The sequence below is a fragment of the Hyaena hyaena genome, unplaced genomic scaffold (genome assembly GCF_003009895.1).
Source record: "Hyaena hyaena isolate Hyena2069 unplaced genomic scaffold, ASM300989v1 scaffold_111, whole genome shotgun sequence".
Taxonomy (NCBI): domain Eukaryota; kingdom Metazoa; phylum Chordata; class Mammalia; order Carnivora; family Hyaenidae; genus Hyaena; species Hyaena hyaena.
Window position 1 is genome coordinate 1,536,625 of NW_024080743.1, and position 24,918 is coordinate 1,561,542.

The following is a 24,918-nucleotide window of genomic DNA, read 5'->3' on the forward strand; positions in this document are numbered from 1 at the left end:
TGTAGATAAGGAAATTGAAACCCAAGGAGGTAATGGTATGCCCAAGTTCGACGCTGGTTGTGGCATCATGGAGACTAGAACTCAAATAACCATTCCAGTAATCTCGCTTCTACTTATCTCGCTAATGGAACTATCTATGTCTCTCTTTATAGAACCGATTCTATTGGAAAAGAAGGGCTCCCCAAGTCTTCAGAATTTAGCGCCAGCCTTTTTAACCAGTGGTAAGAACACAGAAACAGAAACACAAAGAAACAACTCTGCTCCCTGCAAAGCACCACATGATCTGTCCCTTAACTAGGTAATCCCATCTCCCATCGCTCTCCTCCTTGCTCACTCTACTCCAGCCACCCCAGCCTTCTTACTTACCTCCAACAAGCTGCTTCCAAGCTTAGGGCCTTGACATCAGCAGGTCCTTCATCTGGCCTATTCTTCCTTTGGACCTGTGCATGGCTCCTTTTCATCATTAAAGTCTCTGTTCAAGTGCACCTCCTCAAAGAAGCCTTTCCTAACCACCCCAACAACCACCCCTCCTTGTCTCCTGAATGGGTACCCTCTGTTCAAAACCACATAAGCAGTGAGAAGGCTGAAATTCTGCCTTATTTACCACCGTATCTCCAGTCCCAGAACAATGACTGCACATGGTAAACACTCAGACATTTTTAGAATGAATAAATGAATCAATGTATGAAAGATAAAGGAAAGATGAACCAACATATGGGGAAAATTCCATAACATGATGCTGAAAAATCCCTCCATTTACATTTTTATAAAAAATTGAAGGGGAAAGTAGGCAGTTATATATATAGAAAGTTACCAGAAAGCCCGCTGGCTTCTATCTAAAGCATACGGGCTAGGTATTTCTGATAAAAGGTCATTGCCAATAAAATAAAAATAACTAACTTTCAGCCTACTTGAGATATGCAAGAATTCAAGATCAAGTCATAATATATTTCAAAGTTCACCTGATTCTGCCAGCAGGAGCCCTGGAGTGCTGAATTTTTGGGCATGTGAATGATATATTTTTATTGAAACATTTTCCAAGATTCCTTTCCAAATTCAACTCCATGGTCTTTTTATCCCTAAAGGGCAAAACAGTAACCTGTTTCCAAGCTATTTGGTAATATTTTGGCACAGATAATCCAGTAGAGAGAGTTGTTTGTATAGAAAAGAACTATCGTTAGTAACAGAACGTCCCAACCTGCCCCTCTTTCTAAGCTCTTAACCTATAGATGACAACCCAGCTATTTACGTGTAATACTTACCAGATGGCTATTTCACTGTAGTTCAAAGACTTACCTTTCCAATATGACTGAGTCAACAAACAACACCAGGAGCAATACTTAAGCTCATGGTTAAGGAGCAAAATGGCTGAGATCATCTCCATGGGAGCAAGAGCAGGGGAAGCATTCACTACCCGCTATATCTTTGCTACCTTTGGCAAATTCTCAAAATTAGGAGTGTCAGGGCTGCTAATGCCTGGTACCGTGCCTGATAATAACAGGCACTTAATAAATACTGATTTAATGATTGAATGAATGTCTAAACCTTGGGAAAACGCACTTTGCTCAAAGCTACTCATGGCACACTGACCCCATCTATAGGAATTATGCGTGGCAGATTCAAGCTTGGCCTCTGCCAACTGCTTCCAAGCTCCTGACCTAGAGTAGAGTATTTAACCTCTCAGCCTCAATTTCCATGCCTGTAAACTAGAACTAACAACAGGTCCTTTGCAAGGGTGTTGAGAAGACCGACCAAAATGCCAATTTTCATAATCCTCTGAAGAAGCAGCTTACCAGTGTTTGATTTTGGCCCAGATCAGTGTGCTATTACCTCCTTCCTGTAGTGGGTACTTTGATTTTGAAGCAGGATTACAAATCAATGACATTTCCATACTTGACCCTCAGCCACCTGGCTTCCTAATAAAGAGCTAGCATTTCTTCTGCCATTTTCTAGCCTTCCCCTCAAACTTTTGGATTTGGGTCTCCTTAAAGACCAGGTCCAAGAGACAGAGCTTGGGGCAGCACAAATTTAGCCATCTTCACAGGTTTCTTTATCATCTTCCTGGTCAGGCAAGGCTAACCTGGGCAGACCCAACTCTTGCTCTCCAAATTCCACTGCAATTCTGAGGACTTCAGACTCCAACAAAGACTGCATGGTCCTGAAAATACACATTGGTTCCACACCTAACCCCAACACCTCATCTACTCTGAAGTGACCTCAAATGTATGAACAGAAATGTAGTCACTTGCCTTTCCATCTGGAATATGACTCCAGAGAAACAGGCACACATGGGAAGTGCTAAAGCCATGAACTCCTTCCAAGGCAGCTGAAGTCACCAGGTTACGAGGGAAAGCTAGAGAGTTTCCCCAATCTGTGGCTGGGAGGTTTGGGGACAAACATCTATCTTTAGATGTCTATCTAAGTTGCCCCTCCCAGTGTTAAAGTTTATACCAATTCATCCAGCTTTGAAGACCTGAGTACATGGTTGAACACTCATTCTCCCACCAAAAACACCAAGAGGCATGGCTATCAGACACACGCTTTCATAGCTGCCAAGGTGCTTGCTTTCTTCAATGTATTTCATATTCCTCAACTCGGCTCTATTTTATTTACCAGCCTCCTCCCCTAGTCATGGAAATTTCTCCCTCTAACCCTCAGCCAAACCACATCCCTATTTTAAACCTCTCCAAATTCTCACCTCCAAAAACCATTGCCAGGCTAACACACCTGGCTCCAATTACTCCAGCAACAAGCCTCCCCCAGCCTCACATCCTTCCAACATGCCTGATTCCTTAGCACTTCTGTGTTTATCTCAGCCCAACTGTCCTTGATTAAGCCTGTTTGGCGAAGTTTTTATCATGTATGTTTAGAGCAATAATATGTGTTGATGTCTCTGTCTTTTCTGTTTACAGGTGTTGTTCTCTGGTCTACACATCCAAGCATGAGCTCCACGAGCTCTTGCCCTCCTCACTCCCACAATTCTTTGCACTGGTGTACAGTCTACGAAGGCTGCTGCCAATTACTGTCCAGCTGCCTGGGTCTAATTCCATGAGGAAGGGCCTTTGCTTGGGCAAACTGAAATGATTAGTTCTTCTAATCTTCGGTATTTCAAATAAATAAAAGAGAGTGGGAGATTCTTTGTGTGTACTCTGTCCTGATAAAATAGCAAAACTGTTTGGAAAATCATGAAATTTCTATTGTACAAGGCAGTAAGATCTAAGCAGTCAAACTCAAAAGCATTTCCCAAGTATCTGGAGGCCAGATTTGTCCCAGATCAGTAAACCCTGCTTAATCCACATTTTCTTAAAACACACATACACACAAAGACATGAGATACCCTTAGTTTACATTTCAGCTATTAAGTGGTTCCCACTGGATGCTAAGGGTTTCCTTAAAGACATTTTCTAGTTTAACAATCCCAGAAACACTTTTATCTACATTTCAACTGGTATTTTGTACTAAATGCAAGTTATGCTGTTTTTCAATTTGGAGACCTAAATTAATTAACTATATTTAAAAATATAACCTTAACTCTTAATGTAGATCCCCCCCCAAAAAAAAGAAACTCAAAAAGCTGCACTGAAAGAAATATTAGATCTCAATCTTCCCAGTCTCTTTTTATTGACAAATAAAGAAACTGAGACTCACACGGTTTTATAGATTTGCTCAAGCTTAAACAAAGAAGATCTTGATAAATGGAGGGCCATGTTCTCTATTAGCACTCACAATTCACTACACCTTGAAACCTGAATTAGTAAACAGTACTTGGGGCACCTGCGTGGCTCAGTAGGTTAAGCCATCTGACTTTGGCTCAGGTCATGATCTCATGGTTCCTGGGACCATCCTACAACACAGAGAGTCCTATGTTGGACTATGTGCTGACAGCTCAGAGCCTGGAGCCTGCATGGGATTCTGTGTCTCCCTCTCTATCTATTCTTCCCCTACTCATTGTGTCTGTGTCTGTCTGTCTCTCTCTCAAAAATAAGTAAATGTTAAAAAAAATTTTTTAACAAATAAACATTTAAAAAATTAAAAATAAACACTAAATAAATAAATAAATGGGGTGGCCGACGAAGGCTTCTCTGCAGAGGTACCAGCTGGGCAGGGACTGGATGAAAGGACCGAGAAGTACTCCCGGCAGAGGATGGGAGGCAGGAGTGCGCTCTGCGCCACTGGAGGACATCAGGCCCAAGAACCGCAGCACCGTAAGATTGGTGAGAGGGTGGGCAAGGGCTCACCACTGTGCCGGGGATTTTATTCTAAACGTAATGGGAAGCCACTGCAGGAAGCTCAGGTGGAGTTTTGTGACTTGGACTTACAAGGATGACTGCGTGGAGAATAGCTCTTATTAGTTAATAATGACAGCAGCTAACACTCATTGTGTGATTATAGTCCAAGCACTGTTCAAAGCAACTATCACATTATACCCGTTTGACTGTCATAGTATCTATGAAGTAGATACTATTATTTAAAAACCTACAGAGTCACATAGCTCATAAACAGTGGAGCCAGGCTTCCAATCCAAGAACCCTAGCTCCAGATCTTGTCCTCTAAAAGGATCTGGGCTAGCCATTCACTGTGTCTCAAATAAAGATGTGATGTTGGCTCCACTTCAGAGGGGAAGGTTGGTGTGTATGTTGGGGAGTGTCAAGTAGAGGATGATTCAGAATATGGTAGTCTCGGACATGACATCTGAGAAAACATAAAAGAGTTCATGGATAATGCCAAGGTTCTTGGCCTTGGCAAATGAGTGGTAGTGTCTTTTATAAGGATGAAGAACATGACCAGTGAACCAAATGGGGGCAGGAGAACTACATGGAAGGAACTCAAGATCACCCCCCCTAAGCTAATGTGAAAGAGGGAGTGTATTAGTTTCCTGTGGCTGCTGTAACAAATTACTAAAGATTTGCTGGCTTAAAACAACAGATGTGTATTCCTTCATTGTTCTGGAAGCCAGACGTCCAAAATCAGTCTGTGCCAAGTCAGGTTAATGAGCCCAAGTCAAGGTGTTAGCAGGGCCATGCTTCCTCCTGAGCTCTAGCAGAGAATCCACTCCTTGCTCTTCTGGCCTCCCACAGCTGTTGTTATTTCTTGGCTTGGGGCCCTGTCACTCCTATCTCTGCCTGCAGAATCAGATGGCCTTCTCTCCTTTTGTCTCTATCAAATCTCTGTCTTACAGGACACATGTGATTGCCTTTAGAGGGCGCTCAGATAATCCAGGAGAATCTTCTCACCTAAAAATCCTTCAACTAATCACATGTGCAGAGACTTGTTCTATAAAGCACTCACAAAGTAGCATTTTCTATAAAACATTCATGTAGTAATATCTTGAGGAATAGGATATGGGCATATCTTTGGGGGCCATTATTTAGCCTACCACAGGTGTGGACAAAGCGTTGGCAAAATGTATTCCTCCTTTACATGAGAATTTGCTCTTCTGTTAACTCTCTTAACTCTGTAACCTTGGTAATCTACAACAACATGCCAACTATAATAATGGGCAAGTTGCTTATGATAAAATTTTATTCCTAACTGGAAAACTGTACTAGCATTGGAAAGATTAAAAATACCTGATAGGAAGAGAGATTTGGGGGCTTCCCTAAGAGCAGTGGCACTCAAAAATCAGGTATTTCCTTCATGGCCACCATGGACACTATTCCTATAGAGCATAGTTGCCTATTAGCTCCAAGGAGGTATGAAGTTTCTGAACCAGGGCAAGACAGAAAAACACACACCATGTAGATCTCCTGGGATTTGATCCATCCACTGGAGAGCTCTGGATGGCAATATGAACTGATGTGCAGAGAGCCACAAGACATCCAAAAAAGAGGGATGTCATGCTGCCCAGCTGTAAGCTGTGGTCCCCACCCTAGATCTCTGTAAGTAGACTAAAGCCACCTGCGGCCTGTGACAGTCTCTTGGATCTGGATGTTTATTTGAGCCCAAGAAGAGCCCCCTGGGTATTTGCTGCCACATGTAATACAGGTATCATTTTAGCTGAACTATTTCCATTTCTTCCTCCACCAAACCCTTTCAGACAGTTACCAGCAGGGAAAAGGAGCGGAGCATTTGTTCCATCTAGTCGCCTCCTGGTGGCCTCGCAATAAGCAGCAGAATGGCTAAAAGGGGCAAAGAGGGAAAGGAAAATTTGGAAAATACAAATTAATAAATTCACAAAAACTGAGCTGACTGTTCCTTTGGGAAGGAGAAGTAAGCAGTACCTTCAGATGAATAGGTCATGTTTCCTGCACTGTGCCTTGAAAAGGCCTACCCTGTAGGATTCAGTGAAAGTCCCACCCCACATCGCTGCTGGAAACGTGCAAGTGGACTCATTACTCAGAGCCAAGATAAAGGATAAATCTTTATGAGTACCGTTAAGTATGAGTCATAAAAAATAGGAAACACATGTAGGACGTATACACAGTAATAGTACCGAGCCAGGGAAAGTGTTTAGGAAATGTATATAAAAACACATGGCAAAAACAGAACTAAATAGCACCCTTGTACACAGCTCCAAAATACATCAAAAAAGTGCACAGCAAGTCAGGGGTCCGTGTCACTCTGGTCTCTAATAAACAGAGGTCATTTCCCTATTTGGAAATAGGCCGGTTTCTTTTTTCTTTCTTTCTTTTTTTAATGCAAAAAGGAGGAGAATGGAATCAAGAAAAAGTAACTTGGAGTAGGCTTTGAAAGATTTTATGATTCGGGAAATTTGAACAGCTTCCAACTAAAACACTAGAAATTAGATATTTACAGCATTAAAAATGAAAAAAAATCTTTTCAGAGAAAGACTTGTTCACAATGGTAGTATTACCATTTCATTTACATTCTCACTATCTTAACAACAATGGAGGGGGGATGGAATGGAATCTTCAGTCTATACCAAAGCACGAAACAAAACGGCAACACTAATAACATACGGAGTCATAAAGGGCCAGTATTAAAACCTCTAAATGGTGCTAGACTCAGCAGAAAGAACTAACAGCGGGGAACAGGCAGAGTCCTTTGGCCAACAGCACCAGATAAAATCTGGGGATGGGGGGGCGGTGGTGTTCAGAATATAAGAACAATTGGCCCCCATAAGTCCTCTGAAGCCAGATGATGAAGGCAAAATGCCCAAACATGACTCATCATTGGAAATTAAACTCTTCAATTGCCTTTGACTTTGGAAGGCCCCCCAATTTACAGTTCTAAGTGGCAAAGTAAAGGAGACACCCTAAAGACCCGTAACTCTCACACCAAAACACGCATGTCCATGCCCAAATGGACCTTTAGCTCCCTTGGACTTTAGATTCGTCCTTTATTCTCAGAAACTACTGATTCCCAAGGAAAGCACTAGTGCATATCTATCGACCTGAGGTTGAGAGGAGTAGGAGAGGAATGTGTAAAATATTGTTCTTAAAAGTTAAATTTACCTGAGACTTCAAGCAAATCAATGCTCTTTTGTAGCTATCTGGAAGTAGGAATCTCAATAAAACTTTCACCTCACAAAAAGATCCAACTGCTGACCACTAAAAGACCATTCCCCACTCCACAGCATGGGTACAGCTAAGAAACATCCTATTTTCTGCCCACCCTCCATTTCTCAGCACTCTCAGCTGCAACGTCTCTTTTTCCCTCTCTCCCAAGGCACCTGCACATATGCTGACATCACTAGGAGTGAGGCTACACTTGCCAAAGGCCCTTACCTCTTAAGATAATGAATGCTGCTTCCATCTAAATCAGTGTAGACATACTCAGTACCTGCCCTGTGACAAATCCAGTGCTAGGCACATACAAACTACAGCCACATCAACCAATTTGCTATAGCAAATTCAGAAAGAATCAGGTAAGTGTACACATGTATCAACAAAGAGAAATCAAACTAATGTACACAATGTGGTACTTGGGCTCCAGGTGAGAATTAGGCTACTGTAGTGATCCTGGATCCTTGGCTCATAGTTAAACCCAGCTAGTCTTTCTATTTTCAACAGAAGTCAAATCATACCCGCAATTTTCTTGTCTTCCCCAAAAGGATGTAAAAATTCCAGATTCAGCTAAGGGACTCTGGAATTTGGGTAAAAAAATGCCATTAATATAAAGCACTATTGCATGATGTCTTGGACTAGAACCTAGACTATACCAGATGACTGGGGACAAGGAACCATACCCAGGAGTCAAAAGTATAGACATTTCAACTTAGTTTTAGTGTTCTACATCAGGAGGGCACTCAGAGCAAAACCCTATCAGAATATTTGAAAATGGTAGGGTGCCTGGGTGGCTCAGTTGGTTAGGCATCCGACTTCAGCTCAGGTCATGATCTCACCACTTGTGGGTTGGAGCCCCACGTCGGGCTCTCTGCTGACAGCTCAGAGCCTGGACCCCGCTTCAGATTCTGCATATCCCTCTCTCTCTGCCCCTCCCCCATTCTCTCTCTCCCTAAAAAATAAACATTAAAAAAAATAGTAACCAATAAACTTCTAAAAGCTAATTCACACACACAAAAAAATAGTTTTCAATCCTATTCTTAAGAGATTAAAAGAGCTATCTGGTATCTGGACACTGATACTTCAACATTTCAGACAAGTCCGAGAAGCTCAGAAAGGACTATTTCAGTTACCCACCAGTCTAGGTGAGATGCCCTGGCAGTCTGGAAAGGAAAGGACAGAGCACACATTTGCAATGGAAGTCAAAGCAACAGGTCTTCCAAACACAGATCCAGATTCCTGCACCTTTAAGAACAGACCCTCATAAATGGATTGCTTCTGCTGGACACCATGCTTTAAATAAACAGACTCTTCTGGCCGACACACAACTTCCTGTAGGGTTCTGGTGGGTAAAGCTTGAAAACGCTGCCAAATCCAATGACCAGCAACTTCTGAGCTGACTTAGAAAACAAGCTACAAAGACTTGAGTCCAGAGTAAACAAAGGAAAAAGCCACATTAAACAGGGAACAAATTACTATACAGGCAGGGATATTTTAAGTGCTCACTGAGCAAAAAAACAAAATAAAAAAATCAAGTTATTAGATATTTAACAATACAGGGTAGAGTAAAATGCCCTTTCTCAATTGGCAGAATCAAGGTTAATTAATTCCAGCCACATTAAGAATTGGCTGGGAATCATCCCCTCCATCATGAGGACAGATCATTCTTAATGGCCTAACTTCAAACCTGGCTCAGGTCATAAGAGTTACCCAAGGGAGCTGCATGGAGTTGAAAACCATTTACAGCTTTTCACCCAGCTGAGGGAAAGGACTAACTAGCTTACTAGCAAATGACTACAGTCTGTAATAGTACAGAAAAAAAATGTAACAAAAACTCAGAAATGGACTCAGAAATGGGAAGAACTGACACAGAGCTCTGGATACTTTAATCTCAGCTATAGCATGAGATTTAATTAGGAAAAAGAAATCAAAGCCGTAATACAAAATGGAGGGTACCTGCTTAGCTAGAGTGGTTAAGAGAGGCCTGAGAACAAAACGCCAAGTCCATGGATACAGTGTAAGACAAATAAAGGTACAGAGTGTGAAACGGGTAGTGTCAGAAGACTTACAGTGATACTTTAAATAACATCCTTGGCATCATTCAAGAACTCAATATACACAAAGCAAAAGAGGTCCAAGACTTGGTTTCTGCCTCTAAGGAGTCCACTCATCAGCTGTGTGTGCAAGATTAACGCATGATTCAGAAGAAAAAATACAACCCCATACTCTGAGGAGGTACAGACTGTGCCGGGTTGGGGGGGTGGATTCAGAACAATTTTAGAAGAGAGGGAGGAGGAAGAGGATAAAGGACCAAGGGAAGAGTTTGCTGAAGAGTTAAGACTTACAAATACGCTTCTAGCAAGGCACCGGTTGAATGAGTTAAGAGGGAAGTTCAGGTGGAATTAGGAAAAAAAAAGTGTGAGGCAATGGATTCACCTGGAAGGTCAGGCATGAGGCTCAGGAATCTGCACTTAAACAATTCTTTGGGGTTTGGAAGCAGAGGGTTCACATACCTTACACACTTGGAGAAACACGGATCCATGGGGTTAGTCCAAACCGTCACTCATGTAGCCTTCTCACTTTCAAGGCCCAGCCCCCCTCCCACCTACCCCCAGTGTCCCCACCATTGTCCCCAATCTCTATTCCACTGGTTGGCAAGCAAATGGCCATTTCATCAATCTTTCAGACTTTGTCACACTACTCAAGTCTGCCATGGCAGTAAGAAAGCAGCCATAGGTGATAGATAAATGAATGTGCACGGCTATGTTCCAAATACATTGCTTTATTTACCAAGAAAAACAAAAAACAAAAAAAACTTCACTTAGAAAAACATATCAGACTAGTGATTGGATAAGCAAAATACGGTAGAGCCATACAATAGAATACTGTTTGGGAATAAAAAGGAATGAAATAACTAATACATGCTACAACATGGATGAATCTCAAATGCATTATGTTAAGTGAAAGAAGTCAGTCATAAAAATCACATATACTATAAGATTCCATCTATATAAAATGGCCAAAATAAAGAAATAAAGTAGACTTTACTTCTACTTCTAGGTTGCTAGGGCAGGGGTTAGGACCACAGGCAATGGCGGGTGACTGTTAATGGGTACAAAGTTTCTTTTCGGAGAGCTGAAAACTAAACTTTATGGTATGTAAATTATGTACATATAAAACAGGCAGCAGGCAGAATTTGGCCCAAAGGCCATAGTTTTGCACTCCTTGAACTGTACCCCAGCCACACACATGTACATGGAGGAATTTTTCCTCTACATGTGGTTTCTGCTTTTCCCTCTGTGTATACTGAGGCCTCTCTTCTCTTCTGCCCAGAAACTTCTACTTGACTTTCAAGCTCTTTATTAAACGCTCTCTTCTGGGAATCGTTCCCACACCTGCAGATAGAATTACCACTGCCTCTGTTGGGCTTCTGCAAAATTTTGTTAATTTTAGAACTAATAATGGTCATATTGTCACATTGCATTAAAATTTATTTGCTCTCAATTCTCAATAAATGCTGAAGACATAAACATGAGTAAGAATGTAGCTGAACTGGGGCTCCTGGGTGGCTCAGTCGGTTGAATGTCCGACTTCAGCTCAGGTCATCATGGTCTCATGGCTTGTGACTTCAAGTCCCTGCATAGGCTAACTGCTGTCAGCATGAAGCCCACTTCATGGAACAGATCCTCTGTCTCTCTCTCTCTTTGCTCCTCCTTTGCTCATTCTCTCTCTCTCTCTCTCTCTCTCTCAAAAATAAAACATTAAAAAAATTAAGATAAAAAGGATGTAGCAGAATGTCTACTAAAGAGGCAGTAGGTTCTCAGTGAGTAACTCACTGAATGTGTCTATAAATGAATTATGAAGTGTCATGTAGAGAAAACTGGTTTTAAGAAAGGGTTCACAAGCTAGACTGAAACAATCAGTCCCAGGAAACCTGTTTAAAAAGCTGTAGGGTAGGGGGCACCTAGGTGACTCAGTCAGTTGAGCTTCCAACGCAGTTTAAGCTCAGGTCATGATCCTGGGTCCTGGAATCGAACCCTGAACTTGGGCTCCGTGCCGAGCATGGAGCCTGCTTAAGATTCTCTCAATCTCTCTCTTTCTCAAATTAAAAAAAAAAAAAAAAAGCTGCAGGGTAAGTGGAGATAAATACAGAAATTCAAGAGAAATTTCAGAGAAAATGTCAATAAAACTTGGTGATTGACCAATAAGGGGTTCGAAAGGGACGGGTGAATCCATGATGGTTCAGAGGACCCAAGACAGATGGCAGTGGCCACACTGATAGGAGAGGGAAGTTGGACTGACAAACAGCACCAGGGTGAGGAGAAGACTGGCTCACATTCCATTTCAGAGATGAGAAAAAGAGCTAGCACTTGATTGTTTACTGTATGCCAGGCACACATGGCAGCCCTCAGGGCCATCCAGACATCTCTCAAACCTCATTGAACACTCTAAGGAACTGCTACTATCATCTGCATTTTAGAGATGAGCAAATCAGCCTTAGAGAATGAAGTAACTCACCCAGAGGCACACGCTTGGGCACTGAGTGAGATTAACACCAGACAGAACCTTGGGGTGACCACTCCCCCACAGCACGTTCCAGGCACCTGGAAGCTTGAGGTACGACCTGGGAGGCAGGGTTCTTTCGGCACCTGACTGGGGCTCCACTGGAGAAGCCTGGAGGGACTGTCCAGATCCTTTCGCATGGAAGTGACAACCCAAATCCAGACAACAGACGAGTGATCCAGGGACAACAGACAGGGTGAAAAAAGAGGCCAAAGACCACACTCCAGTCAGGAACCCTTAAGAAGGAACAAATCACTGGGAAAGAAGCAGAAAAACAGATGATAGGGTAGAAGGAGAACCAGGCTAAGGTAATATCCTGAAGCCCAGAGGGAGATGCCAGAAGAGGGGGTGCAGTAAAAGATGCTGAGGACAACTAACAGTGGGGAAAGGTGCTTGGGTAGAAAGCACCCTGCCAGAGGAATCGGGACCCCTGGGTTCCAGGCCTGCACTGGCACCAACCTCTTGTCTGACAGTGAATAAGTCGTCACTTCACTCCCTGGCCCTGGTCTCCTCTGTATGGGAGTTAAGTCTAGACTGTCTCCAGGGCAGCCCTCCACTCCCAGCATCCCATGAGTTGGTCTGAAGGGCATCAGCAGAGATGAGCTCAGGAGAACAGAAGTCAAGCTGCAGAGAGGAGAGAAGGCAAAGGCAGGACACACAGACGTTCACTCATTCAAGAAGGGGGAGAGGCAAGGATAAGAGACGCAGAAGAGCGTGGAGAGATGATCAGGAGGGCCACGTTCATGCTTGGCCTCTTTAGTGTAGAAGGAAGAAAAGCAAAATAATTAAATATGCTAATATCTGCAGAAACACTCAGAAAACACAGTGGGGGAATGATTGAAAGGGATATAAAAACATTTCTGCAGAGTATTTAAATCAGAGATATTAGCAGTAAATTTCTTTTTATTCTCAAACAAAATGTCAAGATAGCAGATAAGCAATGAAAACAAGAAAGCACAAGCTGGAGATTTGGACACTCTGCACACACAAGCTGGGCATTTGCCCAATCAGCACATCTGGGTCTCAGATTTGTGGACTTGCCTCTTACTTTGGTCTACTGCTTGTTAAAATACTCTCCAAAAAGTCCTAAAAGCAAAAAGTCACATTTTCACATGTGGAGAGGGCTCCTGTAAAAAACATTTTCTAACAACATTTTAGGAAATTACAATTTTTTTAAAGTCAAGAGGAATTACCACAGCAAAAACGGTATGGATCAGGGCTGTAATCCCAACGTCCATAAAAGTGAACACGACACTGGCTAGAAAACGCTGCTGAACAGGTTTTAGAGCGGGTCAAGGCAGTGTCTTCTCCAGATGGGGAAGAAACAATCATGAAAGGCTTTTTCAATCTGTCACCTCCCAACCAGCAAAAAATTTAACCCGCATAACCTCATGCTAAAACGGCAGGGACCAACCAGGCTCAGTCCCTCTGGTGGGGCAAGACGCAGTGCTTTCTGAGGGCAATTTTACAGCATCTGGACATTACTATGATGAATGATAGGGTTGACGCGATGTGGCCAGCCAGCATCTTGGTAGGAATGTCGTAACTTTTTTGCTTAGTTTGTGTCCCGATTTGTTTGCTAAACCCTGATGTTTACTATTATCGCTCTGATTTCTGCTTTCACTTTTTTCTACACTTCCAGAAGTGGGTTTCTGGAGAGTTCTTATTTGAGAGTTGGCTGCAGTTTCTGATTCAGCATCTTGCCTCATCATGTTAGAAACCATCCTTGACTAGCATGGCCAGTTCTAAACTGGCCTACATTGTCCTCTGCTGAGCCAGCAACCAGTTCTAGTTGCTGTCCCCAACCCTGCTCATAGCTAGCACCTGCATAATGCCCGGCAGGGTGTCATCACTTAAACTGTATTGAGTATCTGGGGGTGAGCGGGGGAGGTGGCTCAGTTGATTAAGCGTCTGACTTCAGCTCAGGTCATGATCTCACGGTTCATGGGTTCGAAACCCTGCATCGGGCACTCTGCTGTCAGCACGGAGCCTGGAGCCTGCCTCAGATGCTCCATCCCACCTCGTTCTACCCCTACCCCACTTGTCCTCTCTCCCTCTATCTCTCTCTCAAAAATAAATAAGTAAAAACTTTAGAAAAAAAACTATTGACTATCTTCAAGTGAAGAGGCAGCTCCCTTCAAATGATGTGGCTGGCCTGTTTATTTAGATCCTCCAATCCCGCATGAGAGTCAGATTCAGCTGTCTTTCAAATTAATTAAATAAGTTCCACAGGAACACTAAATGAATTGAGAAATGTGACCCTTGTTGTCAGTTTAACTTTCTGATATATCTGCTCTAGGTCTGCCACAAAATGGCCAGTTCAGAGGTAATCTCACCTAAAAGGCTGGAGCGATTTCCAAAACAATCTCCATTTAAACAAACACCAGGCAGCGTTTATGCATGGAAGGTATTTGTTTAGTAACTAAATTTCACCAATATACAGTGTCTGTGTGTGAGCAGTTTACTCTGACACTTGCTAAGCGTATACTACATGTAAGATCTCTGAAACATTAACAGCCTTGAGTTCATTTGGATTTTTTCTGCACATACACAAGACTAGCACTGGCAACTCACTCATGAATAACTGCAGAGGAAAAATGGTCCCAGGCAGAGAAGGAATGTAGTTAGTGTGCTACTGCTTGGTGTTCATCGGACATTTTTGCTCTCACATAGGTAGTCTCCAAAAAGCCAGTCTTGCAATTTTGTATCTGTTCCTTTGGTGGTGATGACTAAAGGTAAGATACAGCCCATTCCCCCTCACCCGTGAGTTGCTCGGTCTCTATTTTAATAACTGAGGGAGAAGATGGGGTGCATGGGTGGCTCAGTCAAGCGTCTGACTTCAGCTCAGGTCAGGATCTCATGGTTCATGGGTTCAAGCCCCACATTGGGCTCTGTGCTGACAGCTCAGAGCCTGGATCCTGCATTAGATTCTGTGTCTCCCTCTCTCTCTGCCCTTTCCCTGCTAATGCTCTGTCTCTCAAAAATAAATAAATGTTAAAACATTTTTTAAAAATAATGGGGAAGAGAAATGTTGTTCACCCACTAACATTGTAGAAACAGAGGAAAGACCATGTATAGGTGAGTTGGTAGGAAGTAGGGATCTCCAAAATATTTAATCCCTGGACTGCCACATTCCTCAAAGTAAGTAAAAAAGATGTCAAATCAGATGTCAAAGTTCACAGGCTAAAGCTCGCCCATTTCATTCATAGCAGGAAGAATCCTTTAATTTGTTCATTCTCCCTTATCACATGGTTCAAACAAATCACTCGCAAGAAGTCATGGATTGCAAGGAGAGAACAGGTGGGTTACTTTTGTGAAGGCAGCTGAAAGCCTTATGGGGGGAGGGAGGGGAGAAAATAACTATTAAGGACAGATGGGAGGTGGCATTTGGTGTGACCATTAATGGCCATGTAGAGTGCAAGGGCTCCCCAGCTCCTTGCATTTTAGAATTACTAACATCTGATGTGATAACCTTCTAAATGAGAGAGGAAAAAAGACAACAAGAGACTAACCTTAATACTGCCCCAAAGCCAGAAGAAGGGAATGAAAAGGGACTGGGGGCCCTGGGATGAGCTGTCATCAGCCTATGTAGGAAACCCAAACCCCCAATAGGAGATCAGCTGGCTCACCCTACAGGTAGAGTCAAAGTGGACAGCAAGTTTCAGAGCCAGGAACAAGGTAAGAGTGGAAGACAGGAAGGAAGTGGATGGGAAGAATGGGGAAAGCTTGGGCTGCAAGAGTCCAACCGACCCAGTATCCTCCACTGCTTCCCTAAGCCTCGCTCCTTTGCCTGGTGACAGTGAGGACCCAGCAGAGATAATACGAGCATCGGGGAAGTGGCTGGCCCCGAGCAGGCACTTCACCGCCACCACGATCGTTGCTGTTATTGTAACTCGGTGGTACAGGAAATGTTAAGAAGCAAGCAGAACAGTTAGCATTTCAGATAGATGTGCTTACTTCCTTCTCTTTCTCCCAACTGTGGCCTTTCCTGCCCTCAAAAAGAAGCAGGAGGGGCGCCTGGGTGGCTCAGTTGGTTAAGCATACGACTTCGGCTCAGGTCATGATCTCACGGTTCTTGAGTTCCAGCCCTGTGTCAGGCTCAGAGCCTGGAGCCTGCTTCAGATTCTATGTCTCCCTCTCTCTGCCCCTCCCCCTGCTCACGCTCTGACTCTCTCTAAAAAATAAATAAACATTATTTAAAAAACAAAAACAAAAACAGGAAGGAACAACTTTATGCTACAGTCCTCAAGAAGGTACAAAGTGAAAATGACTTAGAGCCGCACGTGTGATTAACCACACATCCCATTTGGCCCCGCCTGCCAAGATGTGTGGATCCAAATGTCATACTCAACCATACCAACCACATTAACCCATTCAGCCAACAACTATGCTTTCCTTTTTGCTTTGTTGTCATCCTGCATTTCAGCTTACACTGTTGAGATGTCTATTGTAAGCCCATCCTAAATCCTTTCTTTGGAATGAGGCAGAGAATAAGCAAATACATGAAAGTATGAACGGTTCTGAACTTTCTGAGGGATAAAGTTATTAAATCTGGTCTCTTTCCCATGACAATGGAGCCTTCCAGATCTTTCCTCCACGCAGCCAGTTATTGGCGCGGACATTATTGGTTACTGCTTTAATGGCAAGAGAAATATATAAGTTTAGACACCATGTGTTTTATAGACATAGGTGATGCTAACTAGGGGTTAACCCTAGCAGCTTTTCATAGTAAACAGGCAATTAGGAAAATCGGAAATAGAAAAGACACATCACCACATAAAAGCAGGTCACAATAAAAATTAGATGAGAGGAATCAAAATTGTTGCCATTCCAGCAACTAATGAAAGTATGTTACTGTAAACAAGCCTCTGGCGGTGCTATAACCCTTCTCAAATGAGGAAACACCCTAAGGGCCCAAACTCTGGCAGGGGGACGTATGCATTTTACTTTGAAGTCAAAGAGCAAGAGCCCCTTTTCATAGGATGAAAATTATGACACCGGTGTCCACATATTTCTAAAGACAAAACTGATCTCTCCAGGCTGTTTACTGTCTTCTGCCCTTCTCTGTCACCAGAGAGTCTTTTTCAAGTTTCCTGTTCACTTCCAGGCCTGTTGTTTCCAAACCAATGATTACAAATGAGAGGTGTGGTCTCAGATGAAAAATACAATTATAGGTCTCTGCACTGTCCTGAGGAGAACCCAGCAAGGAGGCCAATGGCAAAGCAGTGCTTTGCTACAGAAGGCTTTGTATACATTATTGTAACAAGCGAATTTCAGATACAAATTCTCTGCTGGCCTATAAAATTGTTTCTCTAACTTAAACGTAACTGTTTCCCCAAATCTTGTCAACCTGAGGTTATTACTTCCAGGTGTAGGGCTCTGTCACCTCCTCCACACAGGAAAAGCAGCAGCCTCTCCTCAGCTGAAGAACCTTAAGATGCCTGGGAGGTAGGAATTTAACAAAATGTTAGAGAAGGGTTGATTTATAATGGATCTTAGTGCTGATCCTGCACCAAGAACAAGCTGGGGGAAAGAGATGATTTAGTAATTTAAGGGGGACCTGGTGAAAAACAACTAGCTCGGTCATCAGAATCAAGGTCAATTACACCTTGGAGTGAGTATATTTTGACAAGTATCTGCCTTCACTATTCAGCAGAGATGTGCACAAAGGCTACCTGTGGTCCTCCCACTGTTACCCCAAAAACAGATCAGCTGTGATTTTTAGCACAGGCCACATGATACCTATAAAAACTAAGTTATCCAGTGAGAACAACAGTTAGGTCACTTCAGGTTGAGGGAGTAAGCAATCTTGGTTTTTTAAAAAGTGAATATAGTTAAGGTAAACTTTATAGGCTAATTACAATATTACCAAGTTGAATGTACTGAGATAAAATTCACATAGCATACAATTCACTCATTTAAAGTGCAATCCAACAGGTTTAGTATATTCACATTTATCAGTGGCATTTAGTATATTCATATGCAATTGTGAAGCCATCACCACAACTTAATTTTGGAACATTTCTGTCCCTCCAAAAGAAACCCTGTACTCATTAGCGGTCAACCCCCATTTCTCTCTTTTGCCCTTCAGCCCTCAGCAACCACTACTTTACTTTGTTTTCTATACATCTGCCTATTCTGGACATTTCATATAAATGGATTTATACAATATATGTCTGTCTTTTGTGTCGGTCTTCCTTGTCTTCTTCCACTTAGCATCATGTCTCCAAGGTGCATCCACACGGCAGCACACGGCAGCGCTTCATTCCTTTTTTATTAGTGAGTAACACTTCATTGGGTGGATCGACCACAATTTATTTATCCATTCGTCACTAGATGGACATTCAGGTTATTTCCACTCTTTAACTAATACGAATAACACTGCCATAAACATTTGGGGACAAGTTTTTGTGTGGGCACATGTTATCATTTCTTTTGGGTATGTACTTAGAGAAGTGGAATTGCTCAGTCATACAGTTCAAATCATTTAAAAACTGCGTGGCTGCATAGTCATGAAGAAGATGAGAGGTTTAATATTTCTCCACCCCCATCAACAATCTCTTTTAATTCTCTCTTTTCATTCTCTCGTGCCCCAACCACTCTGATGTTATACTCTTCACTCACGCTATACATAAAATACTCCAAGGGTCTGCTATACAAGAGCAACTCAGTGCCAGACAGAATTTCCAAAGGTCACATATCCCAACATCTTGTTTTCAAAAAGGACGGACCTGCAACCATCTAATTCTTAAAAAGTCCCCAAAGAAAGAAAGAATACAATTTCCCTCAGATGCCTCATCTCAAAATATTTTCAAATCACTAACCCCAAGTCATACATGTACATATACTATACAAATACTGAAAAAAGAAGAGTAATGTTTAGGTTTTTAAACAGATTCTGGAAACCATCCCCTGTAGGCCCCATTTCTTTACTCCCGCACTGAACACACCATGTCCCTGGATGCCAGCTAGTTTTACATATCCTCAGTACTGCCATGAACATTTTAATCTAATGTAGTAAATGCAAGTGTGGAAGAAATCTGCTGTCATTCCTGGAGGTATTTTTCTTTTGCTTCAATCGTCTTATTGGAATCTATTTTAAGAGTCAACAAGTGTACCGCACAATTTAACATCCAGAATTTCTGCTGTTGCTGCTTCTGTAATAGCTCAAACTTTCTTTTCTTTCTTAGTTCCTCTGAGAGAGCACATATAAAATGAGTAATTATTGCTGCTAAAGAATTGCTGGAGTCAGCAACGCTTCATAGGAACTGCGTTTCCTCCTCCTCCTTTCCCTCCCACCACAAATCTCCCCCATAAGTTAAGAATTAAAGACACATTGCTAGGATAAAGAAATCTGACCTGAAATATGTGTTGCAGCAACAATGGCAAGCAACCAAGTGTATTAACAATAATTTCCAATGTAGCTGAAAAGGTTAGATGATTTGTCTTTGAAATGAGCCAACTCTGCACACTTTCATGAGATTAAAATCAGCTTGCTTTTCCTTCTGGACACCTCACCTCTCCTATTCCTACTCTCCGCAAAAGGCAGAGTGGTTGAGGCACATAAACAAATAGTTCTGGAAATTAATTTCCTTGACCAGAAGAAAACTCAAAGATAAATTCCATTCTGCATTAGTTTTCCTACACTTTGCTGTGATCAGGATTTACTGTGGTTTCTCTCTGCCTGGAGGGATAATACGTGATTGATAACATTTCTAACACACGGAAGCTTAAATACTGAAAGAATGGCAGCTGTGTGTTATATTCAATTATGACGACCATTACCCACAAACTAGGTAATTTCTGAGCCACAGGAAAGAGGAGGCCATTTTTCATTTACAGTGATGACCTTATGTTAAGTGACTTATCTTGCACCTGTCTGTCACGTGTAAAAGCAGGATAATAACAGGACTTCATAGGCTAAGGTATAAGTGCTTCATATAGTGCTGAGGACAGATGAAATACTGTGTCACTATGAGCCTGGCTCATCACCATCACCTAGACCAGCACTACCTTCGAGAAGCTGCGTAGGTAGCATAAGGAAGTGCTGCCATCTTTATTACAGAGTGTTCTACCGACTCATTCTGCAGAGGCAGCAGGTTCATAAGACAAAGCAAAGAAAGAAAAAAGCCAGGTACACAGGAGGAGATGAGAAAGACATTTTACAATTACAGAAAATGGCAACTTATTTTTTCACAGCCATGTTTAGAAGACGACGTTCTTAAGACATTCTTTCCAATACGGGCAGCCAGGAAAGTTACAAGGCTGAAAAATCTCTCCAGAATGAAGTCCTAGACTTGCCCAGTCTAGAGAGCAATCTGTTATTGGAAATCCTTCTCTTGAGTGTACACTGTGTCCCCTCTTCCCCACTTATGTTCACACATGAGCATCCTTGCTAAACCCAGAATGGAGAAAAAGAGAAGTATCTTTACAAACTCAGAGGGGCAGCGAGTAGAAGGATGGCACCTGCGCCTACCTCTCTCTGAGTCTGGTCGGGCCCTGCGTCAGCAGCACGGAGGTTCAGGACGTGCACCTCCTGCGGCAGCCCCATTGTGCCTCGGCTGGCACACCCCGACAAGACAGTGAAGCTCTCCATTAACGCCTGGACAGGATGGGAGGCGTTGACAGGCGACAACTCACACTGGGTCCCAGGCTCCGGATCTGCAGAAAGAATCACAAACGCAAACCCCTCAGAAACAGCAATTAATTGTGCTACAGTTAAATTAATTATCCTGGATGATCAAGCCACTGCCAACGCACCAGAGGAAACTTTCCAGGTTAAGTTCTTTCCAGAACTAAGTGGCAAAAAAGCTTAGCCTATTCTAAAACCCCAACATCTTAAATTCCTTTTAGATGATTTTGATGTGTATCTGATTATTTCAATTCCCTTTTAGATACACAAGTCACAAATGTATTCCTCTGGATGGAGGAAACCTCCTGTTTGACATCTGTGTTCAATTCCTTCCTCTTTTAGAAGAAAACCAGAAGTAAATGGAATAAATTGCCTAAAGCCCAATAATAGTATGCATAAATAATATTAAACACCTAAAACTGCACCATAAAGTATAAGATACAGTCCCAACTTTTTAAGCACTCCCCCCTTCTTAGAGAGCGAAACAAACTTAAAAACAATACAAAGCAAGATATAATGAGCAGGGGTAATTGGGGGCAGAGGTCAGAAAAATCCTCCCAAGAGACTGGGAGAAATGTATGAGTAGAACTTCAAATAGGAAAAGTAGAACCCTGGACATACCTGGCTCCTGCTTCCTCATTCTCCCTTCCTCTAATCATCAAAACTTAAATCCTAACATCCATTCCTACTCAGCTCTCCCTTCTGTGGTCCTCATCAGCTCTGCCTCTAGACAACTGTAGATCTTCCTAAAAAGAGATTCTGGTATCCAGCTCTCGAAGCCACCTTCCATGCAAGCACCACCCACGTCACCCAAGGTGCTCAACAGGATGGTTATTCCCAATATGAACGCCTGCCCCTCCCATCTCTGTGGGCATGTCCTGTCCCTTAAGGACTGCTGGTCTATGAAGCTCCTCAGCCAGACACACAAGGCCTTTCTTGATCGGTCCTTTCCACTCTCTCCAGCTTCATCCCTCCCTGCCCAGCAACCCCAACTGGCTTACAGTTCTCCAAAGATACCATGTTTCTTAACTCCATGCCTCTATTCAAGTTTGTTTCCTTTACCCAAATTCCTCTTCCACTCTGACACTGCCCCGACAACAAACACCCCAAGCTGAGGGAGGTACTCTTCCTCTGTCCTCTCATAATTTCTCTGCCCATCTCTGCGGCTTCATTGTCTACACTGTAACCACCAGTGTATATACATCTGTCCCTGCTAGTACAGTATGAACCGCCCCCCACCCCCCACACAAACTGTGGGCTATTCATCTTTGTGTCCCCGGCACCCATCACAGTATCTGGCATGTAGAAGATGCTCAAAAAAATATTTGTGAAGGGAATCACTGGGCTTTAAAAAAAAAAATGTCCCCTCCCTGACTGGTGATTAGGGGCACCACTCCCCAGAATGGATTTCCCCAGACTTGGATTTGGCTGTAAGGAGTTCATGTAGGAAAGAGTGATGTGAGGTACAACTTGGGCCTCATTGCACACTGGCTGGATTGACAGAGAGAGACATTTAAGAAGGAGGAGGAACCCATGATACATCTCTGCAAGCTTGGGGCTGTCTCCATTAGACACCTGAGGAGACTGAGACTTGATCACAGCCTTCCAAGTGGAACCCGATAAAAGAGCTGAATGCACTCCCAATGAGTTCTTCCTGATTTATACATAATAAAAGTACTCTCCAGGATTACAGCCCCAGTGCAAAATTAAAAATGCAAATGTCGTTCAGAACCAGGCAACCTTGCACCCCCACTGCTGTACTATATAAACAGATACCCTGCCTGGTGTGCCAAGTCTATTTCAGAACTCATGGAAATTATCTAGGTTGATAATAATTGTCTGGTCTGAAATGAAGTATGTACCTTCTCAAATAATCACTGCAGCTCTCTGTACTGCTCTGTGCCCAGCTCTTTCCGAGAAACGGAGGTGGTGAAGGAAGATGTCATAAGTGGCAAAGGCAGCAGGTACTAGACAGGATTCCCTGAAGTCCCCATGTAGGGCAGACAGTATGAGCAGGTACCCCACTACTGTTTCCCCTCCAGTCCTCACCAGCTGCACAGGGATGTCGGTATATCTCACACCCCAGAGCTCCTGAGTCTCCTACTACTCCCTACTCACCTTTGGGCACACTCAACTCTGGGGAACTGGTTTCATAGCCTCCTGCCGCGAATTTGCCATTATCACAAATTGAGCACAAATAAAAATGCTTTTCAGGGTAGAGGGATGGTTTAAATAGTTGAAGGGGATTAAGGAATGCACTTGTGATGAGTACTGGGTGTTGTATGGAAATGTTGAATCACTATATTGCACACCTAAAATTAATATTACACTGCATGTTAACTAACTGGACTTTAAATAAAAACTGGAAATGGGGCACCTGACTGGCACCGACTCTTGATCCTGGGGCTGTGAGTTTGAGCCCCACAATGGGTATAGAGATTACAGAGAAAAACTAAAAAACAAACAAACAAACAAAAAAACCAGCTCTTCAGCACCAGCACCACGTTTGTATGTATGTGCAAACCTCCAAATGGCCTGTGGTTCAACCCGAAACACATCTGCAATCTGCCTGACTTGCCCTCCTCCTTACAATGCCACCATTACCCATTAGGATCTCCCTTAAATCACCACACTAGGGCTAGAGCAAAAATTCACTGGCGAAAAAATCAGAGGATAAAGTCTTTCCTAAAGGTGGAGGGGAATCAGGGGACACCCCCAGTGCTAAGGACAAGCAATCCTCACCTTAGAATCTATGGTTTCTATCTTGCCAGAGTCCAGGGCAGGGAAGATCCCACTTAATGGGCTATATAGTTCCAGCCAGGTGTTATAGGAGTCAGCCAAAGGTCAAAGACAAAAGAAAGGAATGCACAGGGCACACTCTGATCAACTGATCCAGCTGCACTTCACAAAGACTCACTCCATATAGATTATGTGATTAAACACACTCCATATAGAGCATCTCTGACCATCAAATACACCAGAGTAGTAGTTGGTTTTTGAGGTTCCTTAATGAATTTTTTTCCTTTAGGTTTAAAAAAAGCTACAAAATATGATTAAGCTAAAAAAAAAAAAAAATGATTAAGCTATCCTTGAAGCCAAAAAGAAAGAAAACAAGAAAGCAAAGAAATTAGGAATTATCTATCCTTATTTTCTAAGAGTATATAGGAATGGTGGCTTCAACAACTGAATACACAATGTCCATCTGGGATAGTAAAAAATAAATTGTTCCTATTTATTAAGTGCTCACTACAGACTCGGCAGTGCTGGGTCTGTATAACCTTGAACACCATCATAAGGAATTGGTATTATCCCTATTTTAAAGAAAAGGAAAATAAGTTTAATGCACTTAAGTTTAACTGTTGTAAGCTCACCCACGGACTGACACTCCCACCTACCTCTGGGGCTCACGTCTCTGTATGGTGAAATTTTCATAAAAACACATTGGATCTAGACGGGTTCACTGGCAAATTCTACCAAACATTTAATGAAGAAATTATGCCTATTATCTATAATCTCTTTCAGAAGATAGAAGCAGAGGGAATGCTTCCTAACTCATTCTATGAAGTCAGTATTACCCTAATACCAAAACCAGGCAAAGTTATTGCAAAAGAAGAAAAAGACTAATATCCCTCATGAACACAGATGAAAAAATACTCAACAAAATATTAGCAAACTAAATCCAACAATGTAAAAAAGAAATGTGTGCCACAACCAAATGGGATTCATCCCAGATCCATAACGTCTGAAAATCAATTGATGTAATCCATCTTACCAACTGGCTGAAGAAAAATCATATTATCCTATCAACAGATGTAGAAAAAGCATTTGACAAAATCTAATAGTCACTCATGATAAAACTCTGAGCAAACTAACAGATAGGAACTTCCTCAACTGGATAAAGAATATGTTAAAAAGGAAAAAAAAAAAACCCTATAGCTAACATCGTATTTAATGATGAGAAACTAGAAGCTTTCTCATTAGCATCAGGAATAAGGCAAGGATGTCCCTTCTCACCATTCCTTTTCAATACTGTACTGGAAGTCCGAGCTAATGTTTGCAGCTAGGTATCCCCATGTAGCCAAATTCTGATTAAGAAGAGATAAACAAAGGCGATACATGCAATTTCCAAGAGATTTTTTTGAAGGGAAGGAGTTGTGCCCCTTCCCTCCTTCTTGTGTGCATGAAGACAGATGTGATGAGTAAGGCCAGAGCAGCCATCTTGGGCCATAAAATGGAAACAACATGCTGAGTGGGGCA

At 42.5% G+C, this 24,918-nt stretch overlaps 1 protein-coding gene across 3 annotated transcripts in view; it reads right to left on the reverse strand.

Annotated features, from left to right (window-relative positions):
- TGFBR3 (transforming growth factor beta receptor 3) overlaps nt 1-24,918 on the reverse strand; it is a 208,871-nt gene that overhangs the window by 100,035 nt on the left and 83,918 nt on the right. For all 3 annotated transcript variants that reach the window (XM_039236461.1, XM_039236462.1, XM_039236463.1), the window contains one exon: nt 20,506-20,690. In XM_039236461.1, the coding sequence (XP_039092392.1) occupies nt 20,506-20,690 (185 nt within the window). The remainder of the gene's footprint in view (nt 1-20,505; nt 20,691-24,918) is intronic.